The sequence below is a fragment of the Gopherus evgoodei genome, chromosome 8 (genome assembly GCF_007399415.2).
Source record: "Gopherus evgoodei ecotype Sinaloan lineage chromosome 8, rGopEvg1_v1.p, whole genome shotgun sequence".
Lineage (NCBI taxonomy): Eukaryota > Metazoa > Chordata > Testudines > Testudinidae > Gopherus > Gopherus evgoodei.
The window spans coordinates 21,175,370-21,197,276 of record NC_044329.1 but is presented as its reverse complement, the minus strand read 5'-3'; the positions used below and the strand labels follow the sequence as shown (position 1 = coordinate 21,197,276).

At 47.2% G+C, this 21,907-nt stretch overlaps 1 protein-coding gene across 4 annotated transcripts in view; it reads left to right on the top strand.

Moving 5' to 3' along the window:
- Positions 1-21,907, top strand: part of SH3PXD2B (SH3 and PX domains 2B) — a 127,227-nt gene that overhangs the window by 98,484 nt on the left and 6,836 nt on the right. Inside the window, exons 7-15 of one of the 4 annotated variants that reach the window (XM_030573474.1) lie at positions 3,348-3,373; positions 4,114-4,149; positions 13,123-13,257; positions 14,912-15,016; positions 15,837-15,920; positions 17,484-17,601; positions 19,555-19,781; positions 20,549-20,598; positions 21,239-21,364. In XM_030573474.1, the coding sequence (XP_030429334.1) occupies positions 3,348-3,373; positions 4,114-4,149; positions 13,123-13,257; positions 14,912-15,016; positions 15,837-15,920; positions 17,484-17,601; positions 19,555-19,781; positions 20,549-20,598; positions 21,239-21,364 (907 nt within the window). The remainder of the gene's footprint in view (positions 1-3,347; positions 3,374-4,113; positions 4,150-13,122; positions 13,258-14,911; positions 15,017-15,836; positions 15,921-17,483; positions 17,602-19,554; positions 19,782-20,548; positions 20,599-21,238; positions 21,365-21,907) is intronic. The other 3 variants (XM_030573475.1, XM_030573476.1, XM_030573477.1) reach the window with 3 other exon arrangements.

The following is a 21,907-nucleotide window of genomic DNA, read 5'->3' as shown; positions in this document are numbered from 1 at the left end:
TAAAATTTTACATTTGCAATAGTGAAGTTCTTAAAATGCTGATAAGTTTGATAGAAAACTCAGCAGAGCTCTGTCCTGGCTCCCTTTCTTACTGATTCTGGAGCTGCCTCATCATTTGGCCTTAGACCAAGTGGGGAGGGGAGTTTTTCACAAGCAAAGGAAGTGGCTGTTTGGCTGCCCTATGCTTCTGGGGCTTCAGCCTCTCATGCAGTCTCAGCAACTCTTGGGCCTGCTGAATCTCACCTTCTAGCCATGGTCAGGAAACTGCAAGCCTGGGGAAGGTCCCCTGTATTGTAAGATTGACCCTGTGGATGTTGTCATCCTTGGAAGCAAGTGCATGCGTGTGTATGCGTGTGTGTCTTACTCCTGCTTTAGGACAGAAGGAGTGATGCTTCATACGCGCTCCTTCATCCAGACGGGCTAGGATTCACTTGTGGATTGGGAAGAGGGATGGCCAAAAGGTAGGGTGATTATTATTAATTCATATTCCAGTAGTGTTTAGAGGCCCCAGTGGGGGATCAGGGTTCCATTGTGTTAAGTGGTGTAAAACAGTCTCTGTCCCCACAGACCTGTAGTTACCACAAGTGTCAGGCACAGAGTTGCCCTCTTGGAAATATGGGCAGACAGCTAGCAGTTGATTAACATGCTTTCAAATTTGCTTACAGGTAAAGCTGGCCAGGTGTCCCAGGCTACTAGGAACATACTGGTTTTGGGGGCCTGCCCTGGCATCCTGGGTGTGTTTTAAATGCCTTAGATGTTATTGTACTCACAAGGAAGTTGTGTATGGGCCCCACAGCAGAGTTAGCTGGACTCTGAGTTCCTTAGTAAAGTGAAAATGGTGGAAGTGAAACTGGGAGACCAGGGAATATGTGGTTACCCTCTCCCCTTCCTCCCCCCCATGCTGCCAATACCTTCCTCAACTCCTGGACAAGCCCTCTTGCTACCTTATTTTCACCCCCTACCCACCGAACCCTCTTGCACCCCTTGTGAAATGCTCTCCTGCTCTGACCATCTGCTCCCAAAACCCTGATGTACATTCTCTCCTTCTCATAGTAGTATCTAGCAAGGTGTTTGGGTTTGGTGTTCAAGAATCTGACCTCCCTCAAAACACTGGCCAACTGCTGTCTCCTGTTCCTGAGGGAATCTCAACACCCTGAGAAATTGCAATTCTCCTTCTCCAGGAGGGATATAAATATTTCTGTTCTGTATTTGGGGAAAAAACAACAGATGATGTAGTTTCATCATATGATCATATGATGGTAACACTCTTTCCATTCCACTGGTGTCTCAGGAGGATATTAAACAGAGCTACTAGAATTAGAAATTTTTAAATCAGTGGGTCCAGATAACTTGCATCCTAGAGCTTGAAGTTGGCAGAGAAACTCTCTGGACCATTAATGTTGATTTTTCATTAAGTCGTGGAACACTGAAGTAGTTCCAAAAGACTGGAAGAAAACGAGTGTTGTGCCAATATTTAATGGGGTGACCTGTGTAATTATAGATAGGCCTGTCATGCTGACATCAATCCCAGGCAAGATAATGGAGCGGCTGAGACAGGACCTGATTAATAAAGAATTAAAGGAGGGTAATATAATTAATGCCAATCAATATGGGTTTATGGAATATAGATTCTATCAAACTAACTTGATTTTTAAATGAGATTACAAATTTGTTTGATAAAAGGTAATAGTGTTGATGGAATATATTTAGATTTCTGTAAGGCGTTTCATACCGCATAACATTTTGATATAAAAAACTAGAATGAGATAAAATTAATATGGCACATATTAAGTGGATTAAAAAGGTCTCAAAATGTAATTGTAAATGCAGAACAATCATCTTGCCTATGTGTTTCTAGTGGGGTCCTGCCTCGATCTGTTCTTGGCCATACACTATTTAACATTTTTGTCAGTAACCTGGAAGAAAACATAAAATCATCACTGATAAAGTTGACAGAGTTTGCAGATGATGCACAAATTGGGGCAGTGGTAAACAATGAAGAGGACAGGTCATTGATTCAGAATGATCTGGATTGTTTGGTAAACTGGACACAAGTAAGCAATATGCATTTTAATATGGCTAAATGTAAATGTATATATCTAGGATCAAGGAACGTAGGCCATAATTACAGGATTGGGGCTTTGTCTTGGGGAGCAGTGATTCTAAAGAAGATTTGAGGGCTCATGCTGGATAATCAACTGAACCTGAGCTCCCAATGCAACGCTGTGGCCAAAAGGGCTAATGCCATTTCTTGGATGCACGAATGGGAGAATCTCATGTTGGAGTGGAGAGGTTACTTTACCCCTGCATTTGGATCCGGTGTGACACTGCTGGAATACTGTGCCTACTTCTGGCGCGCCCTCCCCCCTAATTCTAGTAGGATGTTTATAAATTAGAGACAGTTCGGATAAGAGCCACATGAATGATTAAAGGATTAGAAAATCTGCCTTATGGTGATAGGCTCAAGGACTCAATCTATTTAGTTTAAGAAAGAGATGGTTAAGGGTGATTGGATTATGATCTAGAAGTACCTACATGGGGAACAAATATTTAATAGTGGGTTCTTCAATTTAGCAGAGAAAGGTACAGTATAACACGATCCAATGGCTGGAAGTTGAAGTTAGTCAAATTCAGACTAGAAATAAGGTGTACATTTTTAATAAGTAAGAATAATTAACTGTTGGAACAACTTGCCAAGGGTTATGGTCTATTCTCTGTCACTGGCAATTTTTAAATCATGATTGGATGTTTTTCTAAAAGATCTGCTCTAGGGGTTATTTGAGGGAAGTTCTATGGCCAGTGTTACACAGGAGGTCGCTGATTACAATGGTTCTTTCTGCCCTTAGAATCTGTGAATCTCCAAACATCTTCACAGTAGTGTTCATATTCAGCAGGAGCCTATGTTTGTGTTAGAATCACATTGGATCATTGCTAGCATACAAGTTGGGCCCCCACTGCTGGAAATGTCTCGGTCAGACCAACACTAGTTCCTGTCCTGTTTCTCCAAGCCACCATGTCAGAACTGTGGCTCCCAGGTCAGGCAGCTGGGGGAGGGCAATTGGGACACCTGTCAAGAACTGAACTTCACTGTGTAAAAAGAGTCCCGGAAAGGAATACACATCAGTGGGAGAAACAGCTATTTGAAAGGCTGATCATGCTGGACGTCCTCTATTGGAAAAGCAACTGGTCACATGGTGAGTCAGTGGCAAAGCCAGGAATAGAACCTGGGGCCCTGTCTCAAGGCCTCTGCTCTAACCACTAAACCACACTAATACGTACTGTCTCAAAGTTAGATGGCTCAGTGTATCCCCTTTCTTTGCTGATCTTCCCTTTTCTCTCCTTTTCAGGGAACCCATTGGAAAGAAGAAGTCTGGTAAGCACAAGTTTTACTTCTTTAATTTCAGCATCTCCTGCCTTTTGTCTTGCTGCCATTGTAACCTGTCCAGGCAGCACAAGTTTTGGAGAGCAGGGGGAAGAGTCCATAACACCAGCTTGTACACGTCCATTGATCAGCTGCAGCACCAATAAGGTGAGAGAGAGATTGATGGTCATCATCTTAGGAGCTCCATCTGGAGTCACAGAAGTGGAGCAAGCCTCTTTGCTTGGATCTTTTCCTTCCTCTGCTCCCTAACTTGGTTACTGCGTCTCCCCAGGTGCTGGTGGGAGAGATTGAGCAAGGAATGAATGTGAACAGGAGGCTGATTTCCCGGCAGCCCATCAATGTGTTTCATTGCAAATCATTGTGAGCTCCAATTCTAGGCTCCTCTCTGACTCCTGTATGGTGTCCCTGCAGGTATATAGGGGCCTCAAAGATAATGGACTTCCCCTGCCATTCTAGAGTGTACTACATATAAGGGGCAGAGGGAATCCTCTGGTGGCATGGGGACAGTGGAACAGCCCTCTTCCATTCCCCCTTGCAGACCTCAGCATAGGGATGTGCTGGGGCAGTTGGGAGGGCAGAAGGGGAATAGCTGGAGCATATTGCTTTCCACCTGTTCAGGGCTACAGGATTGTTTGTTGTTGAGCTAACCATTTCCATCATCACCTTCACCTCCATGTTTATTTCCCCCTTCCCTCATGCTTTCTTTCTCCACCATTTTGTTCCTTCATTAGGGTTTATCCAGAGAACGGCTTCTTTCCTTCAGAGAGGTAGTAACAGCCACTCCCCGCTTGGGCCTTGCTCTTGCTTTGCCTTTCCGCTGGGCGACACCGGCTGTTTCTGTGTGGAGAAATCAGGGGCCCCTTGCAAGAAGCTATCTCACACCCCACAGCTCTGTTTTGTTGCTGGTTGACTTGAGGGGTTGATGAGGGGCTGGGAAAAGAATATCTACTGGGTTTTGTGACTGTCTGCTCAGGATGGAAAGGCCCGTGCAACAGTCTCCTATTGAGCCCTGACTACTAGATCTGAGCAGCTCAGAACAGTCTGCGCAGATTGGAGGGACTATCCTAAAGGTCTTCAGGCACAGGACAGAAGCTTTGTTTTGGGCTGGAAATGTGGAGCTGCAGGTGCCAGTCAATCCCTGCTCCTGGAGAATTGGCCTGGGCGTGTGATATATTAGATGTGTTGACAGAGCTGTGTACACACACTCAAAGTATTAGCTCCATCTTCTCTGTTCTCATTGGCTCTGAAGGGCGTCCCTCCAACGCAAGACTTCATGGTGTCTTTCTCATCAGATACCTTCAATTGATTCTGGGCTTTGGTGCTGACGTCTATCATTCCTTTATCGTCCTTTTCTGCCTCTTGGTACACCTATAGCTTGTACCTTTTCAAAAAGTTCCCAGCATCAGTTGGTCTGAACAAAGCTTCTGGAGGACTATTAAGAACTCTCCAGTCAAATATTGCCCTGTCACGTGATGGCAGAGAGAACAGTGGCCCCCTGAGAACACAGGGTTTTCTTTGTTCTTGGGGCATGTCATGCCCTTGTTGTTATTTGGTATATTGCTTACTAGGATATTAGCTACATAGCAGAGCACTATGGATGATGGTTCCTCTTTTCTCTGGCTCTCACTGCCACTAGGCGCAGCTGTCTAAAACTGGACCCTACAGCATGGCTTACACAACTCTCTCAGGTGCCAACGGCAGGAGCCTTCCACTGCTCTTTAGTGTCAGGCCTTGGCTGATTCTCCTGTGGCAAAACAATGGGATATGAGCAAAGTTTGCATGGAGATTAGATGGCGGAAGCATAAGGTTGTGGTGTAAGCTTAGGTGGTCCTTTGAGTGGTAGGTGAGAGGGCGCAGAAAATGCCCTGGTGTGGTTGGGGGACAAGTGTAGGCTGAAACTGTGGTTTGCTCTTTTGCTAAAGCTGAGATAAAACTGATGAGCCTGTTAGTCTCACAAAGTCCTTTTATAGGACTGAGTGAGAGCAGCTGGCAGCAAAATGTGGGAGGAGAGGGTATTTGTATGCAGTATGGAATCAATATATTGTTATTTCACCCCAACCCACCCAGACAGGGCAGGGGGGAACCTTTTGGTGTTGGGTAGCTTTGATTGAGAGTGTGTGCTAAAAATAGCAGCATAGCCATGGTGGCAGTGGGCTCACCGCCAAGTACAGTCTGGTCCACAGGACTCAGGTGGCTAGCCTGAGCCATCACCCACGCTGCCATGGCTACGCAGATAATTTAAGCATACTTGCTCACTCAAAGCTAGTGTGTGTACATCGACCCAAGCTGGAAATTACACCTCCAGCTGCTTTGTAGACGTGCCCTTAGTCCCACAGACCCAATGAGAGTCGAGGACAATATCTGGAGTTGGGGCTGGGGGTGCAGGGGAGTGTTTCTGTGGTTTAATGTTCCCTGAGGGCAGAGTCACAGCAGCCACCTTAGAGTCCCTGTCTGTCCAAGCTGCCAAAGGCTTTTCAGTTAGCTTCATTAGCAGATTTGCTCCACCTGCTGCTGCAAACCCACCAGCAGGCCAGGTTTATAGGCAATGCCATTATGGTGCAAGGATTAGAGAGGCAGTGGTTTTATAGTCATCATTAACCTCTTGAATTATACTTGCTGTGCACCAGAAGGGGAAGCTATTGGTTGTTTGTTGTGGCACCTGCTAGATCACAGCCAAACTTTGATACAGCAGGAGAACTCTGACTGCACCCGTGTGGACATAATTCCACTCCTGTTCTCAAGGCCTGAGGGCTCCTAGGTAATGTTCTGTAACAAGCAAGGGAAAGATGCTTGTGTAAATGCAGCTTTAAGGCCTGGGGATGCCTCATGGCAAGATCCTTTTCAGAGATCATTGTTGATACCTTACATCTTCTAGCAGAGGGTGGGCCCTTGCCTTGTCTCTGTTTTAAGGAATCATTACTGTAAAGATCTTTGCTCCTCAGGACCATTCGCTCTTGCTGCTTATCTCTTTCCTATGCTGGTCCTGACTCCACACACAGAGTAAGAAACAAACTTTAATGCACATTGTCCCTAAGGAACTAACAACAAGCTGCTGGTAACACATTCTCAGGGATAGAATTGTTTTCCAATTGCATATTTCTCTGAGGATAGTCCAAGAGGTGTCAGCTGCCCTTTAAGGTAACATTAAGAAGAACAATCACTCCAGGGCCAGTGGCAGGAGCAATCCATGTTTATAAACTGGATTTTTGTGGATATAAACAAATGTGCTGTTAAATGGCCGTAGGTAATGCGCTAAATCCCCTCAACCCTATTTGGTGAAGAATGAAGGGAGTGAGTTGCTCAATTCCCATTAAAAGTCAATGAGAGTTGGGCACTGTACATTTAAAGCCCAGGCCTGCACAACTCGTAAATCAGCGAGGGCCATATTACTCCAAAGAAAACAGCTGAGGGTCAAGCCACCCCAGCCCTGATGAATGCCCCCCCCCCCCCAGCGCCGCCAAGCCCCTCCAAAACACAACACCCTCCCCAGCGCCACCCAGCCCCCCTGAAATACTCCCCCCTCCCACACTGCCCGCCCTGCGGAAACAAACCCTCCTTCCCCAGCCCTGCCCTACCGAAACAGCGGTATTGAACCTTGATAATATGTTATAGAGTGCCCCTAAGGTAGTATAATTAAGGTAAAAGAAAAATGTCTTTTTGCTAGAAGTAGAATAAGATCTTCCCCCAACTTTGTAATCAATTGCCCTGTTGAATGAATGAGGTGTGACTGAGTAAGGCGTGGAAGGCAGGCACCTCCAGACAGCTGCAACCCTTGGAGAGGGAATGGGAGCCAGACCAGATCAGTAGAACAGGTCAGCCATGGACTCGTCGCTCGCCTCCTCAGCCCCCCACCCTCCCAGCTCGTCTACTCATCCCCCACTGCCCACCCACTCGCCTCCTCAGCCCCCCACCTACTTGCCTACTCAGCCCCTGCCACTGCCTGCTCAGCCCCCCCACCCCGCCACCGGCTCACCTGCCCCCCCGTCACTGCCCGCCTGCTCGCCTCCTCAGCCCCCAACCCCCCCCAGCTCACCTACTCACCCCCCACCACTGCCCGCCTGCCTCTTCAGACCCCCTCCCTCACCTACCGCTTGCCTATTCACCCCCCGCGGGCTGCACAGTGAGCCCATGTGGGCCCCATGCGGCCCCCGGGCCACATGTTGTGCAGGCCTGTTATAGCCCCTTTGAAAATCTGTTTGATGGCTGGTCTGTTTCTGGAGGTCAGGCTAGATGATGGGGGCAATAGGAGAACTCCGAAGTCTGATTTTGTCACTAATTTGTTTGTGTTTAAACTGTTTTACAAACCTCTTCCCCCAACACTATTTTTTTAAAGCTTCCAATAGAAAATATTTAAGTAAATACACATTCACCTGTAAGGTGTTTACAACCCATACACTGCAGCATTGGGCTAATGCTTGAGAATCTGAAAGTGAAATTGACATTTTATATATATATATATTTTATATATATAATACACGCACAAACACAGTGGAACTCGTCTAGCAGATTATCAAAGGGCTAGTAACATAGATAAGGACATTTGGATGTTGGTTTTATTTTTAAATTATTCTTAACCTGGTCATGTCTCTTTAATTGTACTCAAGGCCGGCTCCAGGCACCAGCGAAGGAAGCAGGTGCCTGGGGCGGCCAATAGAAAGGGGCAGCACTCCGTCCGTTGTTGGGGCGGCACATCTAGGTCCGTGGCAGCAATTCAGCTGTGGGTCCTTTAGTGCCTCGCTTCCTCTTCCACAGCAGCTCAGTCAGGCTTTTCTTTTTTTTTATCCTCTCTTCACTGTGTGGGGCAGCAAAAAAAGCTGGAGCTGGCCCTGACTGTACTACATGTTGTTGTACTATGATCCTGCCTAGAGATCCCAACCAGGATCAGGTCACCATTGTGCTAGGTGCTATACGAACAGAGAAAGAGACAGTCCTGCCTGAAGAGCTTCCATCTCAATAGGCAAGACAGGCAAAGGACGGCAGAAGGAAAACAAGCTAGAACCTGGCATGTCCACAGTGGAGACCTTTCAAGACTATTGATAAATGGCAATTCCATGTGATTTTTTTTCTCACTTCCAGCCCTGATGAAGTTGCTGAATAAATAAGAGGGGCAGCAAAGAGGGGGGCTTGCCCTTCAGCATGTTCTCTGCATAACAGCAGAAAGAAATCACCACTGCAATAACCATGACATTCATAGACTCAGAGATATTTAAAGTTAGAAGGGACCCCTGTGACCATCTAGTCTAACCTGCATAACACAGGCCAGAGAACCAGTGGAACTGGTGATGAAATAACATTTGCACAAGGTGAAGCCGGAGGTTTTCTGCAGGGGAGCAGGCGAAAGGGTTTAGCAAAAATGCCTATTTTGCCTTCTTTGTTTCCTGTTTCTATTTGGAAATGGAAGTGTCAAAACACCATGAGATAGGCTCTGTTCTCAGTTATGACATCTCAGAGCCACAATGGGGATGGGCTGGATATCTCTCTAGTGAGCCTGTTCTCGTGAAACTTCCCGCCTGTATTGGCAAGCCTCAGTGGTTTGGGTAAATGTCCAAACTTGCAGCTGAACTGAACTGCCACAGCTTTTGAGGTTGACTGTCACTTTTATAGTAAATGGTGCTGTGTATGGTTATTGGTGGCCTGTCACTGGAGTGAACCTACCCCTTTAGCAGTCCTTAGGCTGGTAGCTGGCTTGCCGTGTCTTTACATGCTGAGCTGAACATAGCTGGGACTTGAGCTAAGTGAAGGCAACAGGCAGTGCCTTACAAGAGGCAGCTTCTGCCTGGCCCAGACGAGAGGAGCTGTACTTATCTCCCTTAGAACTCATTCTCTTGGCTTATCTTTAAACGTTAGCACCACAAGCCTAATCCAAAGACTTCATTGAGCTCTGGATCAGGGTCTGTTGATGCAGTGAGCACCCCCTTACTGGACCACATGCTTGTGGCAGTAGGTGCATTAGAGGCCATTCATGCAACACTTGGAAGGTCTCTTCATTCCTTGTTACAATTATTTGGCCCATAGTTCTTTTTCAAAGAACTTACTTAAACTTTCTCCCCAGGCATACACCTCTGGGTACTGCTCCCCCATCTTAAACCATCGATCTACTGCATGGTTATTTCTGAGACCCAAGCTTAGTCATGAATAGGCCATTTTATTGTTAACTCAACATTGTATTTTTGTGGTTGTGGATAATTACTCCAAGAGAAGGAGCTGCTGGAATTAACTCCTACCTCTTCCGCCAGTAGCTGTTTACTGCTTTCTGTTGCTGGTTTAATAGCTATGGTGCAGGTGCCAGAATTGCCTGTTGAAGCTGCAAATAGCCCCAGAACAACGGATGTAATTATGTCTGGGGAAGCAGTGTTCTTCCCTCTCCTGTGTTCCTGTCCTCATTGGCTAGGTAAATCCTCTGTTCAGTGTAAAGCAGGAACCCTTCAAAGAAGCAATAAGAGCAGGAGAGGACATGGGTCCAGAACTCAAAGCACACTCAGTTCACTTTGGAGGGTTATTTTTAACTCATCCTGGTGACTGCCTCCCGTTTTTGACATGGAGGAAGCTCTAATTAACTGTAACTGAATCTCTGCACTGCCCTGCTCACCTGGAACGCTGCAGATAGCTGTTTGTACTATGACACATGGAAAATTGCCTTTTGTGCCTTCGAATAGGACTGTCCAAAAAATACATCTTCCATTTAAACTTCTGTTATAGCGGTGCCTTCCCAGAGCAGGCTTTACATGTTAAGAACCTGACACCGAGGAGTTGCTTCCTGGTGATCATAGCCTCCCAAAAATTTGGGAGAGATTAGACCTAATAGGTCTCCGCCCTCTCCGCCTTCACCCTCCAGCTTTGGCTATCGCAGGATTGTTCCCTACAGTATGTTCTCCCTGGAGGGTATTCTCCAGGCTGTTTATTGTGTTCAGTTTTAAACTTCTCAAGTGGTGGGTCTCCCATCACTTCCCTTGGGAGGTAATTCCAATCTAACTGGTCTCAGGAGTAGGATCCTTTTCCTGATATGCAGCCTGAATATTTTTGTGGCATTTCATCCCAATACTCTTAATCATGACCTTCACTTCTTACAGAATTCCTTTTCCTCATGGGGATACACACCCTGCTGAGATTTGCAGATGGTCATCTTATCTCCTTGTAATGTCATAGTCACTCTACTGAGGCAAAGGGCGGCTAGGATTTAAGCCTCCAGAGGGGTCCTTTATCTGAGACTTGAGGACAATAGCTGGAATATATGCAAAGCCCCTCAGCAAGCTCGATCTAAATTCTTTGACAAGACCCCTACTTTTAGCAGCACTCCAGCTATAATAAACACTTAAGTCGCACAGTTCCAATTCCTAGAGCACTTGGCAAATATTAATTAATCCTCAACACATCCAAGAGAGATAGGAAGTATTATCTTACAGGTGGGGAAGCTGAGACAGAGAGAGGTTAAATTATTTGCCTGAGGCTGCAAAATGAGTCTCTGGCAGAACCAGGAGTAGCGTTCAGGAACTCCTAGCTTGGCTTCTTTTTTTCAGTTCTCTCTACCACAGTGTCTTACTCGTTAGAATTGTCTCCACTCGGATAACATATAGGCAAACAGCTGTGCCATTTATGTGGGTAGAATTTTATGATATATAAGGACAAACTGAGTTAGTAGAATTCCATTTCCAAAATGCAGCTGATTTGCACCATACACACGTTCCACAGAAGGAGAGCTGCACTGGAAATAAATACCAAGCAATGGCAGTGGATCTGTATCCAGAGCATTTTAATAAATGAGAAGTATTTTAAAAATCAATATAGCTTTGCACTCTCTTGCCAATTCTAGTTACATTTTTTTCCTTGCCTGATGTATTCCAGCTTCCATCTGCTGGACCAGACTCAATGCATTTTAGTTTATACTGCCCCCTAGAGGCTGAGAATATTCTGAGCAAAACCAAAACTTTTCTGCCTTTGTCTTTCTGCAGGGCGTGGGCATAATGGATTTTGGTTTTAGTTCTTTTGGTTGTAACTTGTGTTAATATTCCATTCTATAGCTGGCAGGACTCTTCTTACCATAGTGAGAATTGTGCTCTCTCTCTCTCTCTCTATCCTGTCTGTACTTGTCCCATGTCCAACAGAGCAGGAAGATGCTTTGGAACATGAGGAAGCAGGCACATGTTAAACTGCAAGGCCAGCTGAATTCTTGGGGTTTTTAAAAATCTCTGTTTGCTTAAGCTTTATCCTCCAGAAGTGCAAGCTCAGAGCTCCTGTAGTGCCAGATGTAGTTACCACAGGAAATAACTCCACATATTTTACCTTGGCCAAAGGCCATGAAGGACCGCAGCAGAGACCCTGCTGCAGGATGCAAGTTATACTGGCTAACAATGTGCAGGGCATAGTGCAAACTCTCCTGCAGGCCTTAAGCTCCCTACACATTCCAATCACATTTGGCTGCGTTTTCCCTGTCCAGCATGGAGAGTTGAAAGACACTAAGCCTCAGGTTGATTTTCATTTGGCCACAGAAGTGCATGGTGTTTTACAAACATACAAGACAACAGAGTCCCTCCCTGCCCATGAAGTTTCTGATGTAAAGGACCGATCCTGTAAGCCTTCAATGAATGAGTTCTTTGGCATTTAGGTGCATAGAGGGCTGATTAGATCAGGCCGTAAATGAGACAACTACTCACTCATGACATCACAAGGGGAGGCAATGGGAAAGGAGTTGGGTGGGAATGGGCAGAGTGAGACATAGAGGAGGGGTAATACTTTTCCCCCTTTCTTTTTTTCTCTGTCAGTGAGTTGCCTTCCTTGGATTGTCTTTGGTTATTTATGTGTATTTTAAATAAGAATCTACTGCAGGCAGAGGGCAGGACTTGGCAATGGAGACTAGTGGTGAAAAGCAAACCACGAGAATGAATCTGTGGAGGGACTTTAATGGGGAGAAACATGAGGCAGTCTCTGAAATATATTGGGTTAGGCAGTAAGGCAAAGGAATGGGAGGATCTGTTTTGTCCTGTGGATGCTCGTGAAGCTGCTATGTGCAAACCCCTAGGTCAAGACTTTTAAAAGTGAGTTGTGAGTTTGGGTAACCAAAATGAGGCACTGTAAAGGGCCCTGATTTTCAGAGGGCAGATGCGCCGCACTTTCTGAAAATTGAGCCTTTTTAGGTTATGTTTCAACTTGGCCCTCCAAAATCTTGGCCTGTAGTTGTGCAGAATTATACAGGACGCCCCATCAGAACAGCCTCTCTTGGGGTATTTTGGCATTTCTGCTTGGAACCAGAATGGGCAGCAGCAGTGAGAAAATAACCAGATTTTTAAGTTACTTTGTTCTCTTAAGCTTTGCCCAACTTCCAAGAAGTTTGGGTTGAGGTTCAGGGTGATTCTCAGTTTATTGGAACCAGTTCTGTCCATCAAAAATCCGTGCACTAGTTAAAGCCTCCATTGGTTTTTCCTGAAATGACATCACTACCAGAGGAGACCAGGCAGATGTTTGCATCTATGGTGGTAGGAATGCTTGTGCACCTCTGGAGTGCAGGCAGGAGGTGGGAAGCAGGTTAAGAGGCCTCACCTGGCTGCACTGATCTCACCTGGCCACTCATTTTCTCTTCCTTTTCGCTCTGTTTGATTCACCTTTCTCACGCTGGGGTCCAAATGATGCCCTGCTCCTGTAGCTTCTTGCAGGCCAGCAGTAGCCATGGAGCAGGTTGCTGATATGTGCTGTCGTGAGCCACTGGTGATTGGGTGCACAGATTTTGTTTTGTTCCCCACATGTAGGCGGTGACTTGGCATCAGTAGATCCCATGGTCCTGGAGCAGTATGTGGTGGTGGCAGATTACCAGAAGCAGGAGAGCTCTGAGATCAGCTTGTGCGTGGGTCAGGTGGTGGATATCATTGAGAAGAATGAATCAGGTAAGGAGAGTCCAAGTGTCTGTGGACCCAGATACGTGGCCTTAAAGAAATGGTTTTGAATCTAGCTCATCTCTAGCAGAGCAGGGTCCCCAGCACAGTGGGTGATAGCCCCAGAGTGTCGTTGTGGAAATAAAAATAACTTGAGCCAGCTGGCCTCTGGACACCTCCAAGGGGTCTCCTAAGGCTGTCCTCTCAGTTTGCCCACATCGGCAGTGACTGCTAGTGTTGCCATCTGAAGGCAGTCGGGGGCTGGTGTGAAATGGCTGTTCCTAGTGGACATAGTCAAGATATAGGCCCCTAAATTATGGGCCAGGTTATCCACAGTGCTGAGCACCCAGCAGATTCTGTTGACCTCTGTTGGACTTGTGGGTGCTCCGCATGTCTGAAATTTGAGCCACTTATTTAGGAGCCTGTTTCCAGATATCTTGGCTCGTATGTCCACATCACAAAAATCATGCCCAGAGATGGCCCCCTTGTTGGTGACCTCAGCTGAAAAGGACATGAGTGGAATGGAGAATGAAACGCCAGTGCAGCAAGGCACTTCAGCACAGGGGGAGCCTCACTGAAGTCAACAGAACAACCAACATGCTTCAAGTGAAGCACATACTTAATTACTTGGAAGGGACTATGTGAGTGGTTTAGGCCCAGTTTTGGGAATTTGTTAAAAAGAGAATTAGCTTACAGACGTAATAGAAATTACTTCATGGATTTAACAAAGAAATCTGCAAATAGCTTTTTGAATTTTAACATTCTGGAAACCCAAAAACAAAAAGATTAATTGTATTAGCTCCTAATTTTTGAGAACCAGAAAGATGACATTGCAGCAAAAGTTAAACTAATTATCAGAGTCAAATATATATATATATATATATATAGGAATCACAACACAACACAACAAACACACTAGATTTCAGCCCTACTTTTCTGTTAGCAGATTGTACATGAGCAACTGCTGATGTTTCCTTCAAATTTTCATGTCCTTCACAGATTTGTTTTTACAAATGTTTGGTCTTTAGATTATTCTCTCAACAAATGGCTTGTGTGTTTGATAATGGAGTGGGGTTGATTCATTTTGATTGGACACACAAGGTCACATGGTCCTGTTTGTGACCTCTGGATAGCTAGGTTTCCAGTGAGAATACTCCTGTTTGAGTTCTGAATTTGCTTTCCACAGATAGTCTTTAAAATTGGCTGTTTTCATGAATGCACAAATGGTGGGAGCCAGTGGAGTATTTTTTTTTTTATATGCAGCCAAATTCATTCATCTCTGCTAATTAGGCTGGGCTTGAATAATAAGCTGAGGGAAGTGCAGGGAAAAAAAACAGTATAAAGAAGAAAAGTAAATTAGATTTTAAGAATCTTTGCTACTCCTAGCGACACATGGGGAGGGACTGTTGTCTTTTAAAGCCTGACCACTTTCCCTTCAAACTGTAAATCTCTGTAAGGTGGTCCATGGTGCTCATGCAGCCGTTTGCCCTGTTGCTGTGGATTCACCCAGATGTAGGCCCACTTTCCAGCCTGTTGCATACAGACCAGGCAAAGAGCATGATTGAACGGACTCCTGACTGGTTGGGGAGATCAGTCGTCAGCTGATGGTTGTGGGTGCATGTTAAAATAGATGCCCCCAGCTAAAGGGTCTGCTGCTTATTTTCAGGCTGGTGGTTTGTGAGCACATCTGATGAGCAAGGCTGGGTCCCGGCTACATGCCTGGAAGCTCAGGATGGTGTCCAGGATGAATTCTCAATGCAGCCTGAAGAAGGTAAGAAGCCAGTTTGAGAAGAACTGATCCACCACTCTATCCCAGTGTGCATGGGGACTTCCTGGGCTGCTTAGACCTTTTCCATTTAGCGGGATGGAGCCCAGGGCAGCAAACCCACAAGTGACCTTGGATTGGATCATTTAACAAGGCATGGCCTTAATCTCCCTATCTTCCCACCAGCAGTCAAGATGAGAACTGCAGCCAGCTGCTCTAGTGCCACTGGCAGAGCAGTTGGATGCTGATGGGTTTGAATGAGTGGCCTGCTCCTCCCCTTCTGCCGCAAAAGGGGCTGTGCGTACCACTTCCCCAAAACACCCAGTCCTGCAACCTTGGGGGAGCCACAAGCTCTAATTTGGACCCCTTATCTGTGTAGCTGTTCACTTACTATTAATAAGAACATCAGGGCCTCGGCAGGGCTTGCCTCTCCGCTCCTATTTCACATGAGCTACGGCCTTCCCCTTATTAGAGTGTTGTGTGGGGCTGGCAGGAGAAAGGAGAATACAGTGGCACATGCAGTTGGAATAACAAGAGTACAAGCTTTATTTAAGATAACTCGAAAGTGCCCCATGCTCCCATACAGCACATCCTGATCTCTCTAGGAACTGGAGCTCCAAGAAGTCTGGGTTTAATTTAGGTCCATAGTCAGGTTTACTCCACAGTCTGGGAGGGGGATCAGTGACCTGAAACCCAGATGAGTACAATCTGACAGCTCCATGGTGTCATCCCTGTCTTCTGCCTACGGGTGAGAATATAAGATCTGGTGCTGCCTCCTTACGTCCTCTTTTGTCCCTCTCCTGCTTCCCTGATGTACTCCTCCCAGTCCCTTGGAGATACTGGTCTCTGCCCAGGCATGTTGGCCACCGTCGGACTCTTGGGGACTTGTACACCAGTGGATGGGGTCAAGGTGGACGCTATAGAGACTTTTTCCACTGCCTTTGTTCTGTGCTTGGAGCCTTGCCTGTGTCTGTCTGCATGTGCTGCAGCCTGTGGTATTTGTATGCCTTGCATGTGGTGAACTCTGCTTGTGTCAGCCTTCTGCATTCCAGCTGTGCCTGTGTGCATTGCTGCCTCCTGCTGGCTGTATTGTCAAACCTGCTCACATCAATAAGCATTCCCTCTGCTGGCTACTCCTTTAGCTCATTGGGTAAAGGCCTATCTATTCTGCGTCTGAAGGCTGGAGTTTCTGCTCCCTGATATCATGTGTGCAGAGCTTGTACACTGGGCTGTGAACCTGGATCATGGCACTTCAGTGGGGGTTAGGAGGTGAGGCCTCAGCTCAGAGCTTCTGGATGTGACAGGACATTTCTTAGCTTTGACTCAGCATGCAAAGTGGGGGGAGAGTCATATGGAAAATGAGCTTCCAGCTCTCCAGTGGGCAGTTCAGTTCCAGGGATGCAGAGGTGGGAAAACTGTAGGGTGGAGAAAAGTGACGCTGCAGCATCTCTGAGTTTTGAGTTTTTCCCCAGGTGTTCTGCATCCTGTTCCAGCACCGGCTAAGTGCAAGCCCTGCATGGGTTTGCCCCTCAAAAGCAGGGACAAGGTGAGGGAGATGAGGAAATAAGGGACAGCTGGTTGATCTATCGCATCTTGTTTGCAAAGTGGGTGTTGCTAGCAGGGTGTTTTGTCCTTGCATCTCCTTTCCCCATTAGAAAGAAGACCTCCATATCCCTGCCTGCGGTCGCTCAGTCCAGGAGGTAGGGCACCAGATTAGGAATCTGTTCCCAGCTCTGCCTCTCACTCATTGTGTGACCTTGGCCAAGTCACTTCCCTGCTTGCTCGATTTCCTCCTCTGTAAAAGGGCGTGTTAGCACAGACCTACCTTTGTAGAGGGATTTGAGATCCCTGCATGACAAGTTATTTCTTTTTGTGCTTTTTAATTATTGTTCCATGGTGCCCCCTGTCTGAACTGTGGCTAACACAGCATCATGGCGCATCAGGGTGGCTCAGTGACTGAGTGGATGTGAGAGGTGAGAAGATTTAGATTAAAGCAATGGACACCCTGAAGCACAATCCCCAGGTTGGCTGTGGGCTAAGGGGAGTGGCAAGAGAGCTGGGTTTCTTAAAGGGGTAATATCCAATCCTGCTTCCCTAGAAGAATAGTGATTGTAAAATAGGGATTCAAAGCAGCGAGGGGTGGGGTGAATCCTTGAGGCTTTAGAAATAACAGAGGACACAACCCTGAAGGAAAACGGGAACTGTTCAGAGAGCTAAGCCAACCTTGCCTGGGCCAGGTCTGTCCTACCATATGGAATGCAGATTGAGACTCTATGGCCCTGCCCAGTGTGTTGGTGAACTGGTGTGCGCTTGTACATTTCAAAGCAAATCCATCAGCATTTGGAAATGTATTTTACCGACAAGTCTGTTCCAGAGGAGTATGTACGCGTGCACTCTTAGCGTGGCTCCTATTCTACTGAATTTTGGTTTTCCTAAAATAATCCATTTATGACACTGTGTTTGTGCTTAACAGAGGAGAAGTACACAGTCATTTACCCATATACTGCTAGAGACGAGGATGAAATGAACCTAGACAAAGGGGATGTGGTAGAGGTGATCCAGAAAAACCTTGAGGGCTGGTGGAAAATCAGGTACCTTCCTCCCTCTTACTATTCTCACAGGATGCAGGTGGTGTTTGTACAAAGGTTGGGCGTGCTGGGGGGAGGTATTGAGTGTGTGTGAGAAATAATCTGAACTATCTTTTTAAGGTTTTTGTCTGAGGGGGGCTTGCTCCAAAATCCTAGAGGGTGGCATCCTCTAGCTCAATGTATTAGGGAAACAGCCAGTAGCTGGAGTGAAAGACTGGGCGTTGGTGCCTCTGGGTTCTGTTCCCAGCCCTGCCACTGACTCACTGTGTGGTCTGGGGTTTTGGGGGTTCTGGTTACCCAAGCTGTAAAATGGGTGCCATGATCATGATCCTTGCCCATCTTTCATCCCTAGATCTCAGAGCACTTCAGAAAAGTGTCAGGTAAATGCACAGTATTATTACTACTGCTAAAATGCCAAAGGCACTAACAGTAGAGCAAGTAGGAAGAGATGCCAATTTGGCAGCCTTGTTCTGCCTGTTTTTTGGGGAAAAGGAAAAGGGTGGTAGTTAAGGGCACTTCTGCACTGTAGAAGCTATTGTGTGTGTCAGAGGACCTTGGTATGTGATGGTCTCAGACACAGCTCTGTCTTCTCACCTGATAGTCTCTGTCTAATGTATCTCTCCAAGTCCTTATATGACCCCGGTCAACATGGTTTGCTGTTGCAGTGCAGACAGGACTTGGTCTTACCTCATTCCCAAACCACTACAGCCCTGCTAAGGTCCCATGCCCTGGCACAGCTCAGGCACATGGTTAAAACACAGATCAGTCCCATCTTGGTGCAAGGGCGAGCTGTGTTTTAATTGTGTTGGGGGAAACAACGACACCACGGTAGTACCTCAACAGCATACGAGAGACCTATATCAGCCCCTTAATCTTACTGCATGCATCATTGTCATGGAAATGCCAGTGTGCTGGTGACTGTACATATCTCCTGCATGAAGGCCATCTATGCAGGCTAGATCCTCCGACTGTATTATGAGGCTTTTCTTGAAACGTTGTCATCCAGGCCAGACCTGCTGTCCTCAGCCTGTTTCACAGGCCAAAAGTCTCTGAGCATCCAGGGCTGAGGCTCATTTAGTCTCAGAGGCTGGGCGGGTGTTTGCAGGCTAGCAAAGGGCATGTGCGGAGTTGGGTGGGAAACGCCTTGGTTTTCTTAACCTTGCACTGAACCTGTGGCATTGGTAGCAGCCAGGCCAAAAATATGCACATTGATTTCTTAAACTGGAAAAAGTTGCTGTGGAAAAGCTCAAGCCAATTATAAGCTCAGCAGCTGGTGCCATCTGAGTCCTATGACTTCACCCCTAGCCAGCTGGGAGAGGTCTCCTGAGCTTGATGTGAGACCCATGTGCATGGCAGAGGCACTCTGTGGATGGATGTGTTTTTTCAATCAGAGTGAGAGGGTTGGGTTCTCCACTAGACTCCGTGTGAATTTAGTGCAGGGAAAGGAGCCAGACGGACAGCCCTGCACGCTGAATGCCTGTGTTTTAATCCAAAGAGCAGGTACATCATGGGGAGTAGCGGCTGTTCAGTTTCCCCTGACGTTGCTCCGTCACTGTGCCTCACTCCAGATCTCAGCCATTCCTGAAGGGGAGAGAGGAGAGGAGATTTCATTGCCCACTTAGTCCCAGATCTCTCTGCTACGTCTGCTTGCAAAGGGGGCACCTGGCCCCTGGAAGCATGGACTGAAACCAAACAAATTCGTTTCATACAGAGGCCTGTGTGGAGAAGTCTTGGTCAGCACCTTCCAGACCTGCCAGCTAGCACTGTATGTCTCTGTGACTCAACACTGATCCCCTGACCCAGTCACTGCCCCGCCCAAACGTAGTTGGGCAGACATATGGGTTGGCTCACTGGAGCAGGCAGAGCTCTGAGATGTAGGAGGTGCCAAAGTAAGAGAGGTTGGTGCTGGCACGAGCCCCAGGTGATGAGGCTGAAGGAAGGATCACATTGTTACAGGTATCAGGGTCAAGAGGGCTGGGCTCCGGCATCCTATCTGAAGAAAGGAACTGGAGAGATGTTTACACAGAAATTAGGATCTGGCTCATCCACCCACTCATGTGCCCTGGATCTGGATGGTGTTCCCCGGCAGCAGAACTCAACGGGCCGAGAGAAGGACGGGCCCAACAACCAAAGAGAGGGAAGGTTTGATGGTCGACCATTACCTCAAGCTGACATTCGACGCAGTAAGTGGGTAGTGGGAAGATTCTAAAAGTTGGGTGTTTGGTGCAGCTCCTGCAGCATGGCTGTGTTACTGAACAGTGCAGCTGGGTCCAGGAGAGGAAGCCAGCTGCCCTTCCAAGGGCTCCTGGGTACTGGGCGCTTTGCCACTATGTCTGGACATGACTGTGTTAAGAACGAGGCTCTTAGTGGAGATCAGGGAGACTGGCCTGGGAGCCAGTGAGGATCGTTCTGTGTAGTTACCTGAGATCTTTAGATCTCTCTAATGGGGCAAAGACAAACATGGGTTCTGCTCCCCCTCCACTAAGTCTTCCCATTCTCCTTTCTCATGAATGGAGCACATCTCATCCCCCTTGGTAGCTGTGGGTGGGTGCTTCTGGATTGTCCCTGCAAGGTTAATCACTGAACCGGGTTTGAATGCAGGTTTCTATATGGGTACAGCAAGTGCACTAACATGCCACCCAGCTTCCCCCTTCCCATGCATGCCCACTTGTGCACTGTGGCTTTCGCTTCTGGTTAGGCTCCCCTGGCTGGGTGTGCTGGAAAGACTCTAGGTCCCTGTAGTTCCTGAATGGATTAGGCTCTGTCTGACTCTGTTTGCTTTAGGAGAAATGAGAAGCAGGAGCAGCCTAGCTGCACTCTGTGGGGAGGGAAGGGCATAAGGTTTAGATGTGGGGTTCGTTGCTTCTCTCCTCTGAAATGTGTCGTTTTGGTAACATGTCTGGACATTGCGCCTCAAACTTCAATGGAATCTGGAATTGTTTCTCCACAGAGTCACCAAAGATGAGGCAGAGGCCCCCTCCTCGCCGAGATCTCACTATAGTAAGTGACTAGACCCAGCTGTCCCACTTGCCATCACTGCCACCTCCCCTCTGCCAGAGACGTTTGTGTTTCCCTTGGCTCAGGATCCCGGGAGAATGAAGCTTCTGGGGCAGAAGAGATGGGAGATTTCTCTCAGAAGGGACCTCTGGTTCTTTCACGTTCTCTGCTTGGGATCTCTCTATGTGCAACAGCTCTGTTGCATGCAGATGTATCTAATGCAAGGGCAGGGCCTCCCTGCAGCCATAAACACTCAGCTGGTTGTATTTATTCTCGAAGCAAAACTTTTTGTTTTTTAAGTCAAGGGGATAGTTGGATTGAATAAATTGTTCGTCCCATAGGTTACAGACTTGCCACGGTTAGATTGAAAACCCGATCCCTTTCCCTGGGGCTGGCAAGCCTACAGGAATAGTAGCTGAGTCAGATGTGCCATTGAAAGCAATCTGGACAAATTTGTGTCCAGCCTGAAGACAGGGTTAGTGTCTGTGTCTGTGAGGGTGCTCTGTGTGCCAAGTGGGTCAGCTAGTGATGCTGTCTGGCAGCCTCCTTCTCTCTGGCTAGTTAGCCATTGTGAGCCATCCATGCAGGCGTTAGAACACGTCTTCCAAGAGATGAGCTGGATTATTGTTTTTTATTACAATAGCCACGTGGTTTGAACCTGCCTAAACCTCCTGTCCCTCCCCAAGTGGAAGAAGAATATTACACCATTGCTGACTTCCAGACCATCATCCCCGACGGCATCAGCTTCCACGCAGGAATGAAAGTGGAGGTGAGACTACATGCCATCTTCCCTCCCTCCCTCTCACTTCTCCTCCTCTAAGTCACCCATTCAGTTCACCGTGAGTGAGTCTGGGATCACCCTCTCATCAACCCCCACTGATATTTTCCATGGGTGAGGTTCACAAAAGAACTAGATACGTTCATGGAGGATAGGTCCATCAATAGCTATTAGTCAAGATGGGCAGGGATGGTGTCCCTGCTTCTGTTTGCAAGAAGCTGGGAGTTGACAGCAAGGGATGGATCACTTGATGATGACCTGTTCTTTTAATTCCTTCTGGAGACCCTGGCATTGGCCACTGTCGGAAGACAGGATACTGGCCTAAATGGACCTTTGGTCTGACCCCAGTATGGCCATTCTTATGCTTTTATGGCCTATTGAGGTGGATTCCGGTCCTGGTGGGCTGTGTGTCGCACCACTCCCAAATCCTGTTAGCCCATGGGGTGGGTTTCCAGACGTGGAGTCTGTTGCTGGTCATAGAGGCACTATTAGCTGCCCCGGGGAGACGCTGAATCCTGGTGGTAGGCCCATCTG